General features: G+C 52.8%; 6 protein-coding genes across 6 annotated transcripts; 3 read left to right on the plus strand and 3 right to left on the minus strand.

The window, feature by feature from the left end:
- Positions 1 to 600: 600 nt before the first annotated feature.
- Positions 601 to 1,731, plus strand: Z520_02914 (uncharacterized protein; the record flags this gene model as incomplete). The annotated part of the gene is made up of 1 exon (XM_016773427.1): positions 601 to 1,731. One exon carries the CDS (start codon positions 601 to 603, stop codon positions 1,729 to 1,731), a length of 1,131 nt encoding a protein of 376 aa, XP_016635484.1.
- A 324-nt stretch (positions 1,732 to 2,055) lies between these two features.
- Z520_02915 (uncharacterized protein) lies at positions 2,056 to 5,141 on the minus strand (the record flags this gene model as incomplete). Its single annotated transcript, XM_016773428.1, has 3 exons — positions 2,056 to 4,166; positions 4,231 to 4,893; positions 4,958 to 5,141. 3 exons carry the CDS (start codon positions 5,139 to 5,141, stop codon positions 2,056 to 2,058), a joined length of 2,958 nt encoding a protein of 985 aa, XP_016635485.1.
- A 757-nt stretch (positions 5,142 to 5,898) lies between these two features.
- Positions 5,899 to 6,985, plus strand: Z520_02916 (cytosolic Fe-S cluster assembly factor nbp35; the record flags this gene model as incomplete). Its single annotated transcript, XM_016773429.1, has 2 exons — positions 5,899 to 5,983; positions 6,042 to 6,985. The coding sequence occupies 2 exons, from the start codon at positions 5,899 to 5,901 to the stop codon at positions 6,983 to 6,985; spliced, it is 1,029 nt and encodes a 342-aa protein (XP_016635486.1).
- Positions 6,986 to 8,301: 1,316 nt separating this feature from the next.
- Positions 8,302 to 9,827, plus strand: Z520_02917 (uncharacterized protein; the record flags this gene model as incomplete). The annotated part of the gene is made up of 3 exons (XM_016773430.1): positions 8,302 to 8,669; positions 8,745 to 9,502; positions 9,700 to 9,827. The coding sequence occupies 3 exons, from the start codon at positions 8,302 to 8,304 to the stop codon at positions 9,825 to 9,827; spliced, it is 1,254 nt and encodes a 417-aa protein (XP_016635487.1).
- A 993-nt stretch (positions 9,828 to 10,820) lies between these two features.
- On the minus strand, positions 10,821 to 12,820 carry Z520_02918 (uncharacterized protein; the record flags this gene model as incomplete). The annotated part of the gene is made up of 2 exons (XM_016773431.1): positions 10,821 to 12,495; positions 12,549 to 12,820. The coding sequence occupies 2 exons, from the start codon at positions 12,818 to 12,820 to the stop codon at positions 10,821 to 10,823; spliced, it is 1,947 nt and encodes a 648-aa protein (XP_016635488.1).
- A 1,679-nt stretch (positions 12,821 to 14,499) lies between these two features.
- Positions 14,500 to 16,155, minus strand: Z520_02919 (uncharacterized protein; the record flags this gene model as incomplete). The annotated part of the gene is made up of 1 exon (XM_016773432.1): positions 14,500 to 16,155. The coding sequence occupies one exon, from the start codon at positions 16,153 to 16,155 to the stop codon at positions 14,500 to 14,502; it is 1,656 nt and encodes a 551-aa protein (XP_016635489.1).
- Between the last annotated feature and the right edge of the window lie 1,066 nt (positions 16,156 to 17,221).

The raw sequence follows: 17,221 nt of genomic DNA on the forward strand, positions 1-17,221 counted from the left end.
GGATTGTGATAGCTGAACCCTGCAGCCAAGGGCTTTTCTGAGCCTCCCCAATCAGGGGCGACTTGGAGGGACCTGAACCGACCTGGAGCAGCCCGATTGGGGGCGCCTGGCACCCACCTGGTGCCCCTCAAGCTAGCGCCTTAGGGCTTGGGCCACCAGAGCCAGGGCTTGCGTTAGTGAGAGAATAGGGGGACCTACGGAGGGTTCCGCCCACACTGCACAATCTCGTCATACGTCTTGCACCAAAAACCTCGCGTGAGCTCCGAGCCTCCCTTGCCTCCATTTGGGCTGGTGAGAAACATGACACACTGAGCCAAAAATTTTTATTCCCGGCAAAAACTGATCGACAAGAAGCCAGGGCACGAATGAGCTTCTTCATCCAGCGGGCAGGTGAATAGAATATCGAATGCAAATGATCAACATCAATGGAATGCAGCAATAACAGCAGGCCTTTTCTGGTGCTGTCGGTCGACTGTGGCTCGAAGAATCAGATACCGGCAGCCTCTCAGTTTGGTAAGAGCACTGAGTCTGCCCATCAATTGCCGTATCCAGGCGGATACCCGGAGTTATCAGATCTTCACTGGGGAGTCTCAAGAAAAGATGTCTGACGACGAGGCCGATCCCGAACTACTGGCCCTCCTGCGACAGTCCCTAGGCCTGGGCGGACATAACGGGCATGCCACCGCACCACCGTCGACAGGCGTCCTGGAGTCGGCAGAATACATCTACGACAACGCCATCGACGTGGCCATCTCCAGCGCCGGCACCAAGAAGGCAGCAGAGCACATCTACCACCTCATGCAATCGAAAAACTACTCGACGGGGACATGGTCAACGCATGAACTCCACCCCAAACTCTCCGAGCCGGGCTCGGAGGAGGAAACGGTGGTGAACTTCATCTTCACCATGAACTTGCTGAATTTCTCCTTCTGGTCCGAGTTGCCCGAGGGCGAGAGGTTCGCCGTCGAGTACAAGGGGCGGCGGTGGACGGGATACTGGTCTCTCATCGCTGCGCTGCAGAGGGCCTTGGACGAGGGATATGCGATCACGAGCCCGGACTTCTGGCAGGACCGTGATGCTTGCCCGGACAATGTCTTGGAACATATCTTCCGGTCTGCCACGCAGGAGCCGATACCTTTGCTGGGAGACCGGATTGCCATCCTCCGCGAGGCCGGTGCAATCCTCTACGAGCACTTTGGCTGCAGGCCAGCGAACATCATCCGGCGCGCGGACGGCTCCGCAGCCAGGCTGGTGAATCTGCTAGTTGAATACTTCCCCAACTTCCGCGACGTCGCCTCCTTCCAGGGCACCGAAGTCCGTCTGTACAAGCGTGCACAGATCTTCGTGGCAGATCTCTGGGCCTGCTTCCAGGGCACATCCTACGGCTCCTTCTCCGACATTGACTGCCTGACAATGTTCGCCGACTACCGCATCCCGCAAATGCTCCAAGGCCTGCACTGCTTACTGTACTCTCCGCGGCTGGAGTCGAGGATCTCCCGACGAGAGATGCTCTCCGCGGGAGAGGACCTGGAAATCGAAATACGGGGCTGCAGCATCTGGTGCGTCGAGTTGATCAAAAGGGAGATTTTGCAAAAGCACCCCGAGGCAAAAGGGAACGTCAATGCCATCCTGATAGATTTCTTTCTGTACGATACCTGTAAGGAAATGGAAAAGGGCGGAGAGATAGAGGAGTTACTGGCACATCATCGGACAAGGTCGATATTCTATTAGGGTGATGTAGAACTACTCCAGAGCATTGGACGGGCTTGGGATCTGGAGGTACGGATATTCATCAGCATAGGAGTTTTTTGATAGAGGCTGTTTGGACTCGCCGTCCTGCCTTGCTATTCCATCCGAGAGTCTGTGGACTCTTCTCACATCAGGCCTGCTCTTGCCCGCGTCTCTTGGTTCCGTACACAAACAGTGGATTTTAAAGGCTGAATATTGTTCCTGTCCAAGAAACCAGGCCAGCGTTTCTCAATTGGCCGGTCATTTTTGTTTCCCTCTCAGACCTGCCGAGCAATCCGAACAGGATGATTCACTTCGCCCAATGGTTCAATTTTCAACCTCGACCTCGACCGGCGTCCCGGGCCCTTTTGATCTTGACATAGTAAACGGTGCCAATACCTTCTTCGCCTCCCAGATCCGCCACGCCAGATTCTCGACTTTCCCGTCAGCTTTGACGACCTCTGGCGCAAATTCGATCCCAAACATCTGATGAATGACATAAACCACACGCTTGGCAAATTTCCCATCCCGCTCGACGAGGCTCCCGAATGGCTCTTTGACTGTGCGTGGCGCAATCTCGGGGTCGCGGTCGAAGCAATTCTGTACGATCGGCAACAGAGTGTTTTCAATGGTATGGCGAACGATTGCATCATTTTGGAGAGACATGGGGGTCGACATGGAAATGCTGGTGTCGAAGGACTCGAGATCATCGTCGCTGAAGCGCGGGATGCGTACTTCGAACGGCAGGGAGATTGCCATGACATTGTGCTTGCCATTGTGATGATACCGGAATTCAAAGACGCCTTGAGTCCACCATAACTTGTCGCCTGAGAAGATCATTTCCCCAGAAAAGCATTCCTTTATCTCGCCCTTTTCGGTAGTCATTGTGCTCCTGACATCGCTGGATATGATGCCGACTTCGGAATCGAGGAGTTCATACTCGTCGCGGTTCGTGGCGATCCATCTTCCCGACGATGACAGTCTGGTGACTTCACGCGAATTGTTGTCTGACACCATGTACAGACCGACCCAGTCCTTCTTCCCGTGGTTGAGCGGTGCTGTCCATCTGACCATGATGGGCGCACCATATTCGAAAAGCAGGGGTTTGAAGTCGTTTGTTCGTTCTGCCGGGAATCTGGCTTTTTCGGACTCTCTGTCACTCGAGCGTTGAGAATGAGCGAGGGAAGATGCCGGCGTCCCCTCGATCTCCAGCTTGTAGTCTTTCGGATCCAACCCAGAAAGCTCCGGCTCCACCCTTGTCATGGTCAAACGACGTGAATGCTTGGGCAACAGGCTCTTAGTATCCTCGACAATGCTGGTCACACCAGCTGCAAGTTTGGGTTTGGCCGCATCAAAGAATTCTTCCAGGACATCAAAAGCATCACCCAGCATTTTATCCATTCCGTCTTGCCATTGTCGCAAAGGTGGTGGAAGTGATCTCCGAAGACTCCTGACCAGTCCGGCATCTTGTCGAAGGCTCCTTCCATAAAGCTTCTGCATATGCGGTCTCTCCACAAACTGAATAAACGCTAGACTCAATGTGTGGCTCAGTAAGGCGAGGCAGAACATGGCTTTGCTGCTCGTGATAAGGGCTATGCCCCAGACGCCGGCCGTCCCAAGGACGCGCTCTGGGTTATTGAGGAAGCGATAGATGCCACCGTAGGTCAGCTTAGACGAGTGGTCGAAGAAGAAATCCCCAAAGAACCACCCGAACTCTCCAAGTTGGTCGTAGATACTGAATGAAACCCAGAGTTGGAGAGCAATCAACCCTAGTCCGATGACATGTTTGGGCAGTGCCATCCCACCATCCCAGTTCAGGGGAATGCGGTACATCTTCCATGCAGCAGCAGCAAAACTCGAATAGCAGAGAGTCATGCTCAAATGATAGATACCTTTCCATTGTCTCCAAGCTTCGCCCGTACTCTCACCGTACTTTAGAAAGTGGCGGGTCCATTTCTTCTTCGACGATTGTCTATTTAACAAATAGCCGATACCAACGGAGTACCAAATCCGCCACAGGGATGCATTGGTGACAAAGAGTGCCTGGTAAAACCTTGTGTTGGGCGTGAGGACGGTCAAGGCAAACAGATAGAATTGTAAAAGGAAGACGGCCGTGTCTGTAGTTCGATAGAGATCGATGTTGTGTATGCCCAGCAAGTTGTGCGTTTGAGAGGGCTGTGCGTTGGCTGGGTTGGGCCACACTTCTGCCGTCGAGCTGTGTTCAGCCAAAGACTTTTCCATCTGTGCTGCTGCCGGTAACTCGTTGATGGCCCTTCGTGGGGGCGGAGAGTGGTAGGTGCGATCGATGTGAGGGCTTTCAACCATCACTAGGAAGGCAAACTGAGCTGCATGAGCAATGATTGAGATAAAGAGGACTTTATAACTGGCAGCCATCAATGAGATTCCGTAGAAACCTGCGTAGCCGATGCTATACATTGCTGCAAAATCGTGTTAGCTCGTGATCGACTACGATGAAATTGGCATGGCTGTCTCCAAACTCACGGTGAGGCGCCATTTCGAAAACCCCATCAAACGTCAACTCTTGATCGATGAGAAAGAAAAAGTCACCCCAGTACCACGCAAAGTCCTTGACCACGCGATGCGCATCCAATTTAACCCAGATGTTGAACACGAACAGGGACATGCCGACAATCCAACGAAGTGCAGTCAGGAGCACGGGCTCGGTGGCAGGGGTATGAGCGCAGGACAGAGCGAAAAGCATGTAGGTGGTGAAGTCGCACATGAGAATCAAGTCGACAAGACGGCGAAAGACCAGCCAAGTGTTGTACTCTAAGGGAGCAGTGTCGAAGTCGTAGTCCTTGGGAATTTTGGTTTCTAATTCTCTCTTGATGAACGCGCGGAGTTTCGGATGAGGGTCTTTGCCATTGGAGGCAACTGGGAACAGCTTGGATTTTCTGGCCCACCTAACCAGCAGCCTGTGATGAGATTGCATGTGAAGAAGATAGCCAATACCGATATTGTAGCCGGCTCGCCAGGACAAGAAAAGGGCGGCAAGAACAGGTTTTCTCAAGGCTGAGGGCAGACACCAGGCCAAAAGAGCGTGTAGCAACAGAATCAATAGCACGCAGATGTCTGACAAGTTCTTGGGCTCCTTGGGAGACAGGAGCTGCGAAACCATGTCATGGGTCTGTGGAACAGTGAAGACTAGAAGAAATGATGAGAGACTACCTCCAAAAGCGAAGTCGAGCGATTGCAATAATACACGTACCAGTGCCATCAGGAGTGCGGCCAAAGGTCTTTCGATCCTTTTCATCTTTGGCTTCTCTCTCCTCGAGGGCATTCAACTCGAGCACTGCTTTTCTGGCATCTTCCTCAGTATTCGCCCTGATGGGAGCATTTCTTCTCCGCAGATTCTCGGTAGCAGAATCCTCAGATGATGATGGTTTAGCCATGCTTTCCGTCACGAGGGTGGTTGTTCCCGGCTTATGATGAGAAGAATTCTCACACAGCAAGGCAGAGCGAAGGAGTGCGGGAGAAAGAGTGACAGGCAGAGTTTTGTATCTTCACGCAAATCCATGTCAATAATTACACGGGCGCAGGATGAAAGCAAACATTGGAGAAGCAGTGACAATCGCTCATTGTTAGTGAAGGAAACTTGAAGCAGAGGTTGGCTGAGTTCGAGTTCGCGGATTGAGGTGGTGGTTCCTGGGATTTTGCTGCGCCCAATCGCCGGTGCCCGCAATGTGCCCCCCCAAGAATGACGACAACCATTTGGCCAAGGCGTCCCCCCCAGCAATCGGCGGGTTTGGCCATCGGTGCCAGTCGTCCGGAAACATTATCCTCATGCAATACAAAAGCACACAATATCCCATGTGCCGATATGAAGGGATACCGAATCAAAGTTTGATTCGGCCGCATCACCCTGGTCCGTGGGGGGAGGCAGATGGGCGGACGGGCGAGAGGGCGAGAGGGGTTGAAGGCGAGGCTGAGGGGGGTGTGTGTGGCAAGGCTGCTCATTGTGCTCAGCAGATCAGGCCATGTCCGTTGGCTGCACAGCCAATCGGCGACTGCAAAGGCATTACCAATCCATCTATTACTCCATACTTTTCTTTGACAGAACCACGCCTGCTCGAAAACCTTGATACACCTTCCGCATATATCTCCAGACCCGATCTCCCTTCGCCTTGCTAAATTCTCTCGCCTCTACAAATGGCGCCCTCCTTCGAAGAGCCGGTCGCCGAGGCACTGGAAAATCCTCTTAAACGAAAGCCAGATCTTGTCGCTCCAGAGCCAGGTGAGGATTCATTCTTGATGTGTATGTGTGATGTGGTCTGTGCTGATTTGTAGCATAGAACATTGTCCCGGTCCCGAATCCGAGCAAGCAGGCAAAGGCGACGCCTGCAATGGCTGCCCCAACCAGGCAATCTGCGCCTCTGCACCCAAAGGCCCCGACCCAGATATCCCTCTCATTACCGAACGACTCGCCGGAGTCAGACATAAGATCTTGGTGCTGTCAGGAAAAGGAGGAGTGGGCAAGTCTACATTCTCGTCACTCCTGTCGCAGGCCTTTGCAGCCAACCCAGACTCGACGGTGGGCATTATGGACACAGACATCTGCGGCCCCTCCATACCGAAAATGATGGGCGTGGAGAACGAAACCATACACGTTAGCAATGCCGGATGGAGTCCTGTCTGGGTTACAGACAACCTTGGAGTTATGAGCATCCAGTTTATGTTACCCAACAGAGACGACGCTATCATCTGGAGAGGCCCCAAAAAGAATGGTATAATTAAACAATTTTTAAAAGACGTCGAATGGGGGGAGCTGGACTACTTGATTGTCGATACGCCACCGGGCACGTCAGACGAACATCTGTCAGTTAACTCTTTTCTCAAAGAATCCGGCGTGGATGGGGCGGTGGTGGTGACGACGCCCCAAGAAGTGTCTCTCCTGGACGTGCGGAAAGAGATTGATTTCTGTCGAAAGGCAGGGATTCGGGTCCTGGGGCTGGTTGAAAACATGTCCGGGTTCGTCTGTCCCAAATGCACCCACGAGTCTCAGATCTTCCGAGCAACGACAGGAGGAGGTCAGAAATTATGTCAGGACATGGGAATACCTTTCCTGGGACCGGTGCCGCTCGACCCTCGGATCGGCATGGCATGCGACTTTGGAGAAAGCTTCATGGACAGCTTTCCCGACAGTCCGGCTTGCAAGGCTTTACGACAAGTGGTGAGATCGGTCGGCCAACTAATAGGCGAGGATCCCGATCAAGTTCTTCCCGATGGACCGATATAAAACCCCAGCCTTCCATTGTTTGTTATTCCCAGCGGAAGTGACTCTTTGATGCGATCTGCGGTCGGCGCAACTCAAAATTTCAACTTTGCGTGGCGGGGATGCCTCTCTGATCTCAGATCTGTCCCGCTGCCCAGCCATAAATAACAGCCTTCAAGCCGCAGATGTTGTTGTGATCTGCTGCGGGCATACCAGATGCGGGATTCCACGCAGCGCATCACTTGAGCAATGGCGTCACCTATTTGGCGGCAGATGAATCTGAGGGGGTTCCTGTGAATGCACTGGGGGCTGTGGGGTGATGCCGTCTGCTCCTAGGTACGCTCAGGTCACGCAACACCCCCTCTGTAGTCTACGAGTACGAGGGACGTGTGAGCGGGCAAGGCCCAAACAACACCAAGACGAGCTTGATCCTGGACGCTACGGACACCAACTACTACTACTACTGAGCAGCCTCGCAGCTCGTGTTGTTTGTTCTCTGTGGACAAATTGGGCCGAGGCGCGTGCCAAGCCACCTGAATCCACAAGGGGTTAGTCCCACTTTCTCACTCGCCCGCAGCGGAAACTCGAACGGAAGATGAAACTCAAACTTCTGCGCCTTGAGTTTCACCTTCACCCCTTTTCCCTCCTCCAACCCCATCATTTGCATCCCGCGTAACTGAGAACCACAGAATCCGGTCCCTTGGTTCCCATTCTGAAGTCCTTCGGTTCTTCAGCCTCGAAAAGCAGCCGAGTTTGCATCCACATCCAGTGGCCTCAACGTCACACTGCCACCACCATGCACTCCTGTCCGCCCCCGGCCCCCAATGGTTGGCTCTTTCAGATCTGGCCAGTCACCGACTCATGCCGTCGGTGGAGAGCTCCCTCTTTGACACCCAGATCTCCTTGCTGGCTCCAGACCTCAATCGAGAGCACATCGGGTCCATCGTTGACCTGTTGATCCCGATCCTGAGACATGCAGATGGCGTGGCCCAAGTCTGTCTAGCACAATTCGAGACGAGGCCGCGCAAGTATGCACCACTGCGGAGTAATTCTATCAACGTAGAATTTACACCTCCATGTTGTTAAAATGTTTGCCTCCAGTCCGTTTCTTCACTTCTCCCATCTTTGTTGACAGCCCAGCCTTGCTACTTTTCTTTTCGTATAGTTTGTTGGTTTGTTTTTAGTTCATATCGAGGGCAGGTCCTTCACTATATTCTTTCGCCCAACTGCCCTCGAAACTCCAACTTGACAGATCTGTGCCTGTGGGTTGACCTATACCAAGACTTTTCGCTTCGGTTCCTGTCCTTATTTCGAGTCGCTGGACAACATCTGCACTCAATATGCTTCCAACCCACCTCTTTCTGCTAGCCATTCTTTTCTTCACAGCGACCTTTGCGACTCCCATCCAAATAAAACAGAAACGCTCCTTCAAAGTCCCTCGGATACAACAACATAACTACAAGCCGAATGGCAAAGCTGCATATCGAAGGGCATTGTTCAAATTCGGATTGTACGATATCGAGTTCTTACCTGGTGGCGAGGTAGACACGACAATCAAAGCGGCAATCAAAGCTCAGCTCGATGAGTCGGCCAGTGAGGACGGCGAGACAAGTGCTTCGCCCACGCAAAATGATGCCCAGTTTCTGTCGCCGGTGACCGTCGGGGGACAGACTCTGGTCATGAATTTTGACAGCGGCTCTTCAGACACGTACGATGTTCCCTTCCAATGCACAAGTTTGATCTTCATGACGTATTGTTATTGACAAAAGACATGGACGGACAGATGGGTCTTCAACACCAATCTCCCAGCCGATGACCAACAAGGCCACACGATCTACGATCCCACCCAATCGCCCACTTTCCAGAATACTTTGCAGGGCAGTACCTTCAACGTCTCCTACGGCGATGGCTCCTCCGCCTCTGGTCCCGTCGGAGTTGACGAAGTCGACATCGGTGGCGCCACCGTGTCTGCTCAAGCCATCGGCCTTCCCGACGACGTAGCCGAGAGTTTCGTGACCGACTCTGCTTCCAACGGTCTGGTCGGCCTTGCTTTCTCATCGCTCAACACCATCCAACCCGTTCAGCAAAAGACTTTCTTCGACAACGTCATGCCGGACCTCACACTCCCGGTCTTCACGGCGCAGTTGAAATCCGGCGCCGTCGGTGCCTACGAATTCGGCACCATCGACACCTCGGCGTTCACGGGCTCATTGGCCACCGCGCCCGTCGACTCGTCAAAGGGGTTTTGGGAAGTCGACTCCACGAGCGCCGTCGTGCAGAACCAGACCGTCAACGTTGCCGGCGGCACGGCCATTCTCGACACGGGCACGTCGCTCATGCTCGTGCCTGACGCAATGCTCACCGCGTACTGGGGCACCGTGAATGGCTCACAGGTCTCACAAGACGCGGGCGGCATCATCTTCCCCTGCGACGCGGACCTGCCGGATCTGCAGGTGGCGATTGGAGACAACATGGCCACGGTCCAAGGGTCCGGGATGAACTTTGCCAACGTCGGCGCCGACACAAATACAGGGGAGCAGTGTGAGTGTCCATTACCATTTCCCCCGTTACCTTGGCCTTCTTTCCCAGTCCTTTTCTTTCCCCTTCGTCATACCACACAAAACCAATCCCCGATTCACGCGACACGGATATTACACGAGTACTGCTTCTTTTCTGTTGGACAAAGCCACCAAAAAAAAAGGGAAGAGCACCACTAACAGTTTCCATCTGACAACTAGTCTGCTTCGGCGGTCTTCAATCCAACCAGGGCCTCCCCTTCGCCATTTACGGCGACGTCTTCTTCCAGTCCCAATTCGTCGTCTTCGACGGTTCGACGCCTTCAATCAGCGTTGCTCCGCACTCTTAGAAATCAGACCCGATGGCAAGAACAATGATCGTGACCATTATAAAGCGACTGGCGTTTTCGAAATTGCGTGGCGGAGGCGGTTGTGTTTCCGGGGGGTATATATAACTCGGTACCCCAGGGTATTTGTGTGGATCGGAGGGCAAAAGAAATGGCCGTGCATTGTGTGTGCCGCATACATGCCATGTTTGTTTTTGTTCCTCGCTGGTTATATTATACCCTCCGCGGCACTATATCGTTGGTGGGCATTGGCATTGGCATCATGGGCATGACAGGACAGGACGAAGCGTGGTTGGTCATATACCTAGGCATAAGATACCCTCGAGGAATGCAGCATAGCGAGCGATCGTCCGTCAGGGGCGGGAATATACCCAAGTATGCATGCGTATGACTGTGTGGGATGGGATGGGACTGACTGACATGTGGATATGGAAATAGAAGACGTGCATGATAGAGAGATACCCCCTTACCAAAATCCATGCTGTTGCGTGAGTACCTAGTATTTCCAACATCAATAAATACTGCACCACATATATTCCACGTATCCCGAATCGCGCTCAGTTGTCATTTCATATCAGCACTTGTACCCAGCGTCTGAGGCCGAGTGCGTGTCTCTTGACTCTGATGATGCAGGACAATTTCAAAATAGAGTGAGTGTCTTGGGAGCGACTCCCAGTGTGCCCCCTAGAACCGTGTTCACCTCCCTCCCGTTCTTTTGGTGGGGTGACTGAATACCCGAAACGCCAACGCTATGTAGAAAGGCAAAAAGGCACAAGTTGCTTCATCATGACGGACGCTTCGTGAACCCGTGAGTACAAGAGAAGGTTACGAGGATCAATAAAAAAACAAAACTCTGCGCAATAACGGCCCGGGTGGATCCTGCAATGATCTGCAAAACGGATGGATATAAATAGCCCTTGAAATTTCCCGCTTCAAATGGTCCAAGTTGTGGAAAACGTAATCATGGCAATGGTGTCAATTCGGTTTGTAAACTTTTCAGATGTAGAATTTGCCCTTGACTGGCGGGTCCAGCACTCGGTCGCTGAAGCAACAGTGTCCGAAGCCCGTTCCGTCTTCGTCCAAATCACCGCTTTCGTAGCCATAGGCATTAGGATCGTGGATACCCAAGTCCAAGACTTTGCCTGCGCCGGGCACGGCACCCCAGTTCAGAGGCCTGAGCACCATCTCCTCGCGCTCGCTCTGGTCCATGCCAGATGGCAGATGACACGCAGCACTGATAGCCATGGAGTTGCTCCCTATAAGGGGCATTCCAAAGGGTAGCTTTCTTACCGCGGTGGCGAGGAGGAAGACGAGAAGGACGAAGCCCAAACAGAGGAGGAAGAGCATGCCTATCGGCGAATAGGCCACCGTGGTAATCTCGTCTTGCATGGGCACTGTCCCGTCTCGAGGGATGATGGCGATGTTCGCGAGGAAGACGCTCTGTGACACAAGCCAGTGCAGCAAGCCCGAGCCAACGAGGAGAGGTAGACCATACTTGAACGGTAGGTTGAGGAAATATGTCGACTTTTGCTCGCCTTTGGCCTCGCTAACACGCAGATACTTCCGTCCCCGGCCGCTCGTAACACTGAAACGCATCAATTCGCGTGCAAGGAACATGACTGTAAAGAGACTGTTATAGCAGACGTAGAGGAAGGAGAACAATGCCTGTGGGGCGTTGGCGATGAGTGTGGGAATCGCGATCGACGTGTTGCCGGAACCGGCTAAATTCCAGCCCATGATCAGGTTCTGAGGCTTGACCGTGTTCAAGCCGATCGACCACGCGTCCTGGATAGTTCTGTCGCCCCTTAGGTTCTCGATACCGAGTGCTAAGCAAACCGCTGTCCCGACGCCCGCGAACGTGAACAAGCCGAGCAGGAAAGCCCACTGCTTCCAGGTCGCGGCTTCGAAGAAGCGATGCTGTCGAGGGTCATATCTCATGGGCATGGACCGGTAGCCGAGCTTGGAGGAGGCGACAATACTTGAGTGGCTGGCTAGACACATGCCCTCAGTCGTGGAGTCAGGATGGCGGAGGAATGATTGCAGTGCATCCCCAACAGTCACCAGGGGTGATTCTCCCAACCAGAAGGTAACGTAGGCGATCCCGATGACTTTGAGGATGTTGAAGACCAGAACCACGCCCATCAGAATGAGGGAGAAATGCAGATGGCATTGGGATTCGACGGGTTCCGAGAGGCAATGGTCGACTTCAAACCCGCCGGTAGACCATTGATCAGCAATATCGACCAGTTTCGGCGTAATCTTCGAACACGGCACAAAGCCCCATTGATTCTCACAGCATGCATGTGTTTGGTTCACGACATCCGGGTTGTCGCAGATCCATGCGAAATTGTTGAAACTGCTGTTGATGACTGGAGGGAATTCGTTGACGGCTATCTTGAACAGTGAACCCTCGTTTGCTGGAGGATTCTTAACCACTACAATCACGTTGCGGCGGTCCTCGACAAAATCCCGTGCATAGGCGTGAATGCAATCCTCATTGTTGAGCAAAATAAAGTCCTTGCTGGCGCGGGCCTGAATGTCGGTGACGTTGCATTCTTCGGTATCAGAAAATTTGTTCTTGTCGTAGCTGGCGCCCTGTACGAAACTATTGGAGGCGTACAGAACACTATAGTTATTCGTAGCAAGGGCAGAGTAAAAGACGGAATTGTAACTGGAACCATTAGCCCGATGTCATTTGGGTCTCGCATCCTTGGACGGACTCACATTAGATGCAGCGGGATCGATGAAACTCCCAGCAGCCACCACAGAATGACTTTCTTCTTTCGCAACGAAGCAAGATTTCGCATGCTGGGAATGCCAATGTCCAACCATTTCTGCTTAGCATGGGCTTTATCGATCTCGCTGCGAGTGGGAGATGAGAGTAATTGCATGCAGTAGTTCGAGCTTGCGAGTAAGACCGTGGCCACAATGTTGAGCGCCAGATGGACCCAGGTGTCCCTTGTTTCCGTCTTTGTGCAACTCCCTTCATAGACCATGTAAATGCCTGGCTTGTGTCAGTATGTTTGTCCGAGTCAACAGAACTGTCAGCTCAGGTGAAACATGCCTCCCATCATGTCTATGCCCGCCGTCACTACCCCGATCGTCAAGCAGACATTGGTGACCAGCACCAACACTGCGCAACCCAACGCTATTCGCGAACTTGTCCTCCATCCTCGTCTTTGCTTTAGTGACCGCCCAGTGCTCGCCTTACTCGGGGATCTGAGGAGGGGCTGTGGTGTACTGGCCAGAGGATCTGGGGTGTAGGCTGTGGTGCCGTCCAAGTCTGGACTGAAGAGGTTCGCGCTCGGCAGGCTCGAGCCTCCAGTGGGAGGAAGGGGAGTTAGTTGGACATTCTCTGCAGACCCCAGTTGTTGGTAGGGTTGTTTGAAGGGCGGCCAGTGTGGAATGTGTCTCCTGGGGGAATGTCAGTTACACCCGTCCTCCTTGGACTGACTGGGCCGTTGGAGGGACTTGTCACGCTCACCTTTTTGCGCCGGATTCCATGTTTGGCGTTGGTCTTCGGTCACGAAGTATAGCAGATCATAGAGTGAGAAGTTGCAACAAACAATGGTTAATGATCTCACGAACAGCGAAACTTACCAACAAGCTCATGCCATCAACATAACATAGTGTCAGGCCTGACACCGACATCCCGACACGGTAAAATAAGAATGCAGGATCTCAGCCGCAGAGGTCTCGCCATGAAGGCGGCCCAAAGGGAGATAGCTTACGGTGTGGGCTGGCAGCGTAGACTCGTACAACCTTTCAGCAGGTGGGTTAGTGAGACCCCAAGATAGAACACCGGGCAGGGGTGTTTCTTTGGTAAGCATATGGAGAAGAACAGTGAAGAGTATTACTTGTTATGAGTTGTTCGCTTGATTGCCTGAGGCTCCAGCTTCACGGCCTGTGGCGCAGGAAAATCGCCAGCTGGGCCTTTCCCACCCACTTCCCTCCCCCAAATTGGCTGACACCTTTTACCGAGCACGTTTCAGACACAACCGCTAGCCATTCAACTTTTGCTTTTTTCGGTGCCTGAGGCTGGCTCCCTACTCCCCCAACTGGCAGCACAAATATCGTTCGGGTACAAGGTACATAGGTAGTGGAAAATCTCACACCCTAGGTATCTCCTGCGGGCATGCCTTGTCCCGCCGATAATCACTTTCCTAGACACGTTAGATTGCGCCCATTTCACATGGTTGTGAGGTGGGTGCTGCCAGGTACCCCAGATGCGCGTCGAGATATGGACTGGAAGAATCAGAACATCAATGGACATTTTTCTCATGTCTGCCTTGCCGCGCCATACGCCCGGGGCAGCTGCATTGAGCCTCAGTTTCCCTCCACTTTGCTTGTAAAGTCCGCAACTTCAATTTGCAGGACTCGGAAGTGAAACAGGACACTGTATGTGTGGTGGCCGGGCAGGCACGACGATGCAGATCGAGCCGACGAGCAGGTCAGACTTTGGGCTGCGCATTCTTCTGCGAGCTGAGCGGCAGTAATGAGGTACCGAGCACGTAGGATAGGCGGAGAAGGGTTATCCCTGGTCAGGGGAAGCCATGGAGCTGACTTCTCGTTCTTGAACAGGAATAGACGCGTTGTTATTGCCGTTCCTCAGCGGGTCGACTCTTTTACTACCGTCCCGCATGGGTGCTGCCGTTTTCTCTATCATCTCTATTGCTCAAGCGCCATTTTGCCCGAGTTCCTTTTCCTTTTCGACCTCCCGGGTGATGATCTGGCGAATTCCACCTAGTCCCTCCGTTGCAGATACCTTCAACACCTTTCTCTCCTTGTCACTTAGTCCGACGAATTCTTCTGGCAGGATCTTGCTGAAGTCAAACCCCTTCTCTTCCTTCAGGGCCAGTTCCACTGCGCCAGCGAATTTGGCCGGGTGTGCAGTCGCCAGCGACACAACGGGCACCTTGGACGCTGAACCAGCCGAGGAGATTTCTCGCAAGCTCGCGGCCACGCCAATCGCAGAATGAGGATCGAGCACATATCCCTTTTTGGAGATGGCTTCCCCTCTATAACAATCTCGGATTGCCTCGAGAGTCTCTGGATTGCTAACCCTATGGCTGCCGAAGATCTCACGCGCCTTGTCCAAGACTTCTCCATCCACGGTGAAGGATCCAGTCTGTTTCAAATGTTGGAACCAACCATCAATCTTCGCCCCAGCGACTCTCACCGAGTTCTCGACCTTGATATGGGGATTTTGATCGAGCTCATGTTCTAGGGTCAAGTGCCAAAGAAGCCGTTCGAAATTCGAAGAGACAAGGATATCCATGGCAGGGCTGTACGTCTCCTTGACGCCATCTTCATGTGCCTGCGCACCGTCCTCCTTGACACCTTCGTGTGGTTCTCGTGCTGGCTTCTGCTTCTTGGTGTATGACCCCGTCTGCCAGAAGCGGTGCAAGATATCGTTCTCGTTCGTCGCAATCACAAGTTTCGCCACTGGAAGCCCCATGCGTTTCGCATAGTAACCGGCCAAGATGTCGCCAAAATTCCCTGTTGGCACCACGAATTTGGCCTCCTTCAGTTCAGGCTGCTGTTTGAGAAGCTGAAAGTAGGCATAGAAGTAATACGTGATCTGAGCCAATATCCGCGCCCAGTTGATCGAGTTCACAGCCGCCAGATGGTGGATTTTGTTCATTTCTGGATCCGCGAACAAGGCCTTGACATAGTCCTGGCAATCATCAAATGTGCCTTGGACACTCAAGCAGTGGACGTTGGGGTCGAGCACTGTCGTCATCTGAGCTTCTTGGACTGGCGATACTTTGCCATCGGGAAACATGATAAAGATACTGACATCCTTCTTTCCCCGCAGCCCGTAGATGGCTGCTGATCCGGTGTCGCCAGAGGTGGCACCAATCACCGTGAGGTGATGGCGCGCATGGCCCTTGTCCAGGTTTTGGTTCTTACGCACAAGAAAGAATTCGAATAGATTTCCCAAGAACTGGAGGGCGACATCCTTGAAAGCAAAGGTGGGTCCGTGGAAGAGCTCTAGGAGATGGAGGTCCTTGCTCTCGTCTAACGTAACCAGTGGCACCGTTTTTGGATGTTTGAAAGTCGAGTAACTCCGGTCGACGATTGATTTTAGCTCTTGATCCGAGATCTCATGCTCGTCGATGTACAGTCTCATGACCTGGAAGGCCAGGTCTGAAAATGACAGGTCTTTCCATTCTAGGTACTCTGACCTGACGTTGGGCACCGCGTGAGGATGAAATAAGCCTCCGTCAGAGGCCAATCCCTTGAGAACGACTTCCTCGAAGCTGAAGAATTCCCTTAATGAATGGTCATGATAGCGGGTGCTGGAGTATTTCGAGGTAGTGTTCACCATGGTGGAGAACGAATCCCAGTCTGCAGGGGGGGAGTAGGTCGAAGAGACAGACGTCTGGTTTGTCGGCTCCTTTTCAGCGCCAATTGGACCCCCTACCATGCAACGAGCTGAGCTGCCGTCCCAGGGTTAGGCCAATGCAAGAAAAAGAGTCTTTGGGGAGCGACTTTGCTGTCATAATGGCCACAACCGTGACTCCGTAGTCAGAAAATTTGCAGCATTGAAGGGAGTGGACTCGCCGAGTCGCACTGAATTGGCTGATCCACCGTGACTCACGTGGCTCTGTTGCCAAGCTGGTGGAGGGCTATGGCGCACTAAGCCCAACTAAGGTAGTGTGCTTGGCGCTGGCCAAAAAATTTCCCTGGTATAAATTTGGCTGCGTCTCCGTCAATTTGTTTTTTCTTTCTTCATGTCGACTTTGTACGTTTACCCCCGCCCCTCAGCGAATGATGCCTGAATTCCCCTTGACAGTGACCTGTCTGCTAACAATTGACCTTCTACAGACTTCATAGAATCATTTCTATAGTAAACGTCCTCTTCTGAGCTCTTCACACGAGCCACAGAATCCTCAACCTGGCTGACGACACAAAGTCCTCGGTACCCTAGAGTGAAGCCTTATGTTTACTCTCGCTGCGTTCTTAGTCCGTGGTCTTCGGATCATGGCGGGGACAAGAGAGTGGTGATGATCTTTGACCTGCGTTTGGCGACTTGGCTTCGTGCCGGCCTGCGCAGGAGGTACCGATGGATTTACTCTGACAGGCAATACTTTTCATGAGCTTGGAACCCTTGATGGTTGGAGTTTGAGAAGAGTACTGGTCATGGTTGAGACACAAAATTACACTGGTGATCCATGGTCACGCTGTCCAGAGACCTGTCATGTAAGCACTATTTCGCACAGTTGTCGCAGAGTCGGTGATCATGATCGAGTTTCAAAGGAGGATCCAGTCTGTGTGGTCCGATCATCTCTACACCTAGGAAGCGGGTCATGGACACGATCAAGAGTGGTGCTCACGCAACCTGGACATGTCTCCTCTTCATTCTGGCAGTGAACGGGCACTCAAGATCTGAT

The sequence above is a fragment of the Fonsecaea multimorphosa genome (assembly GCF_000836435.1).
Source record: "Fonsecaea multimorphosa CBS 102226 unplaced genomic scaffold supercont1.4, whole genome shotgun sequence".
NCBI classification, from domain to species: domain Eukaryota; kingdom Fungi; phylum Ascomycota; class Eurotiomycetes; order Chaetothyriales; family Herpotrichiellaceae; genus Fonsecaea; species Fonsecaea multimorphosa.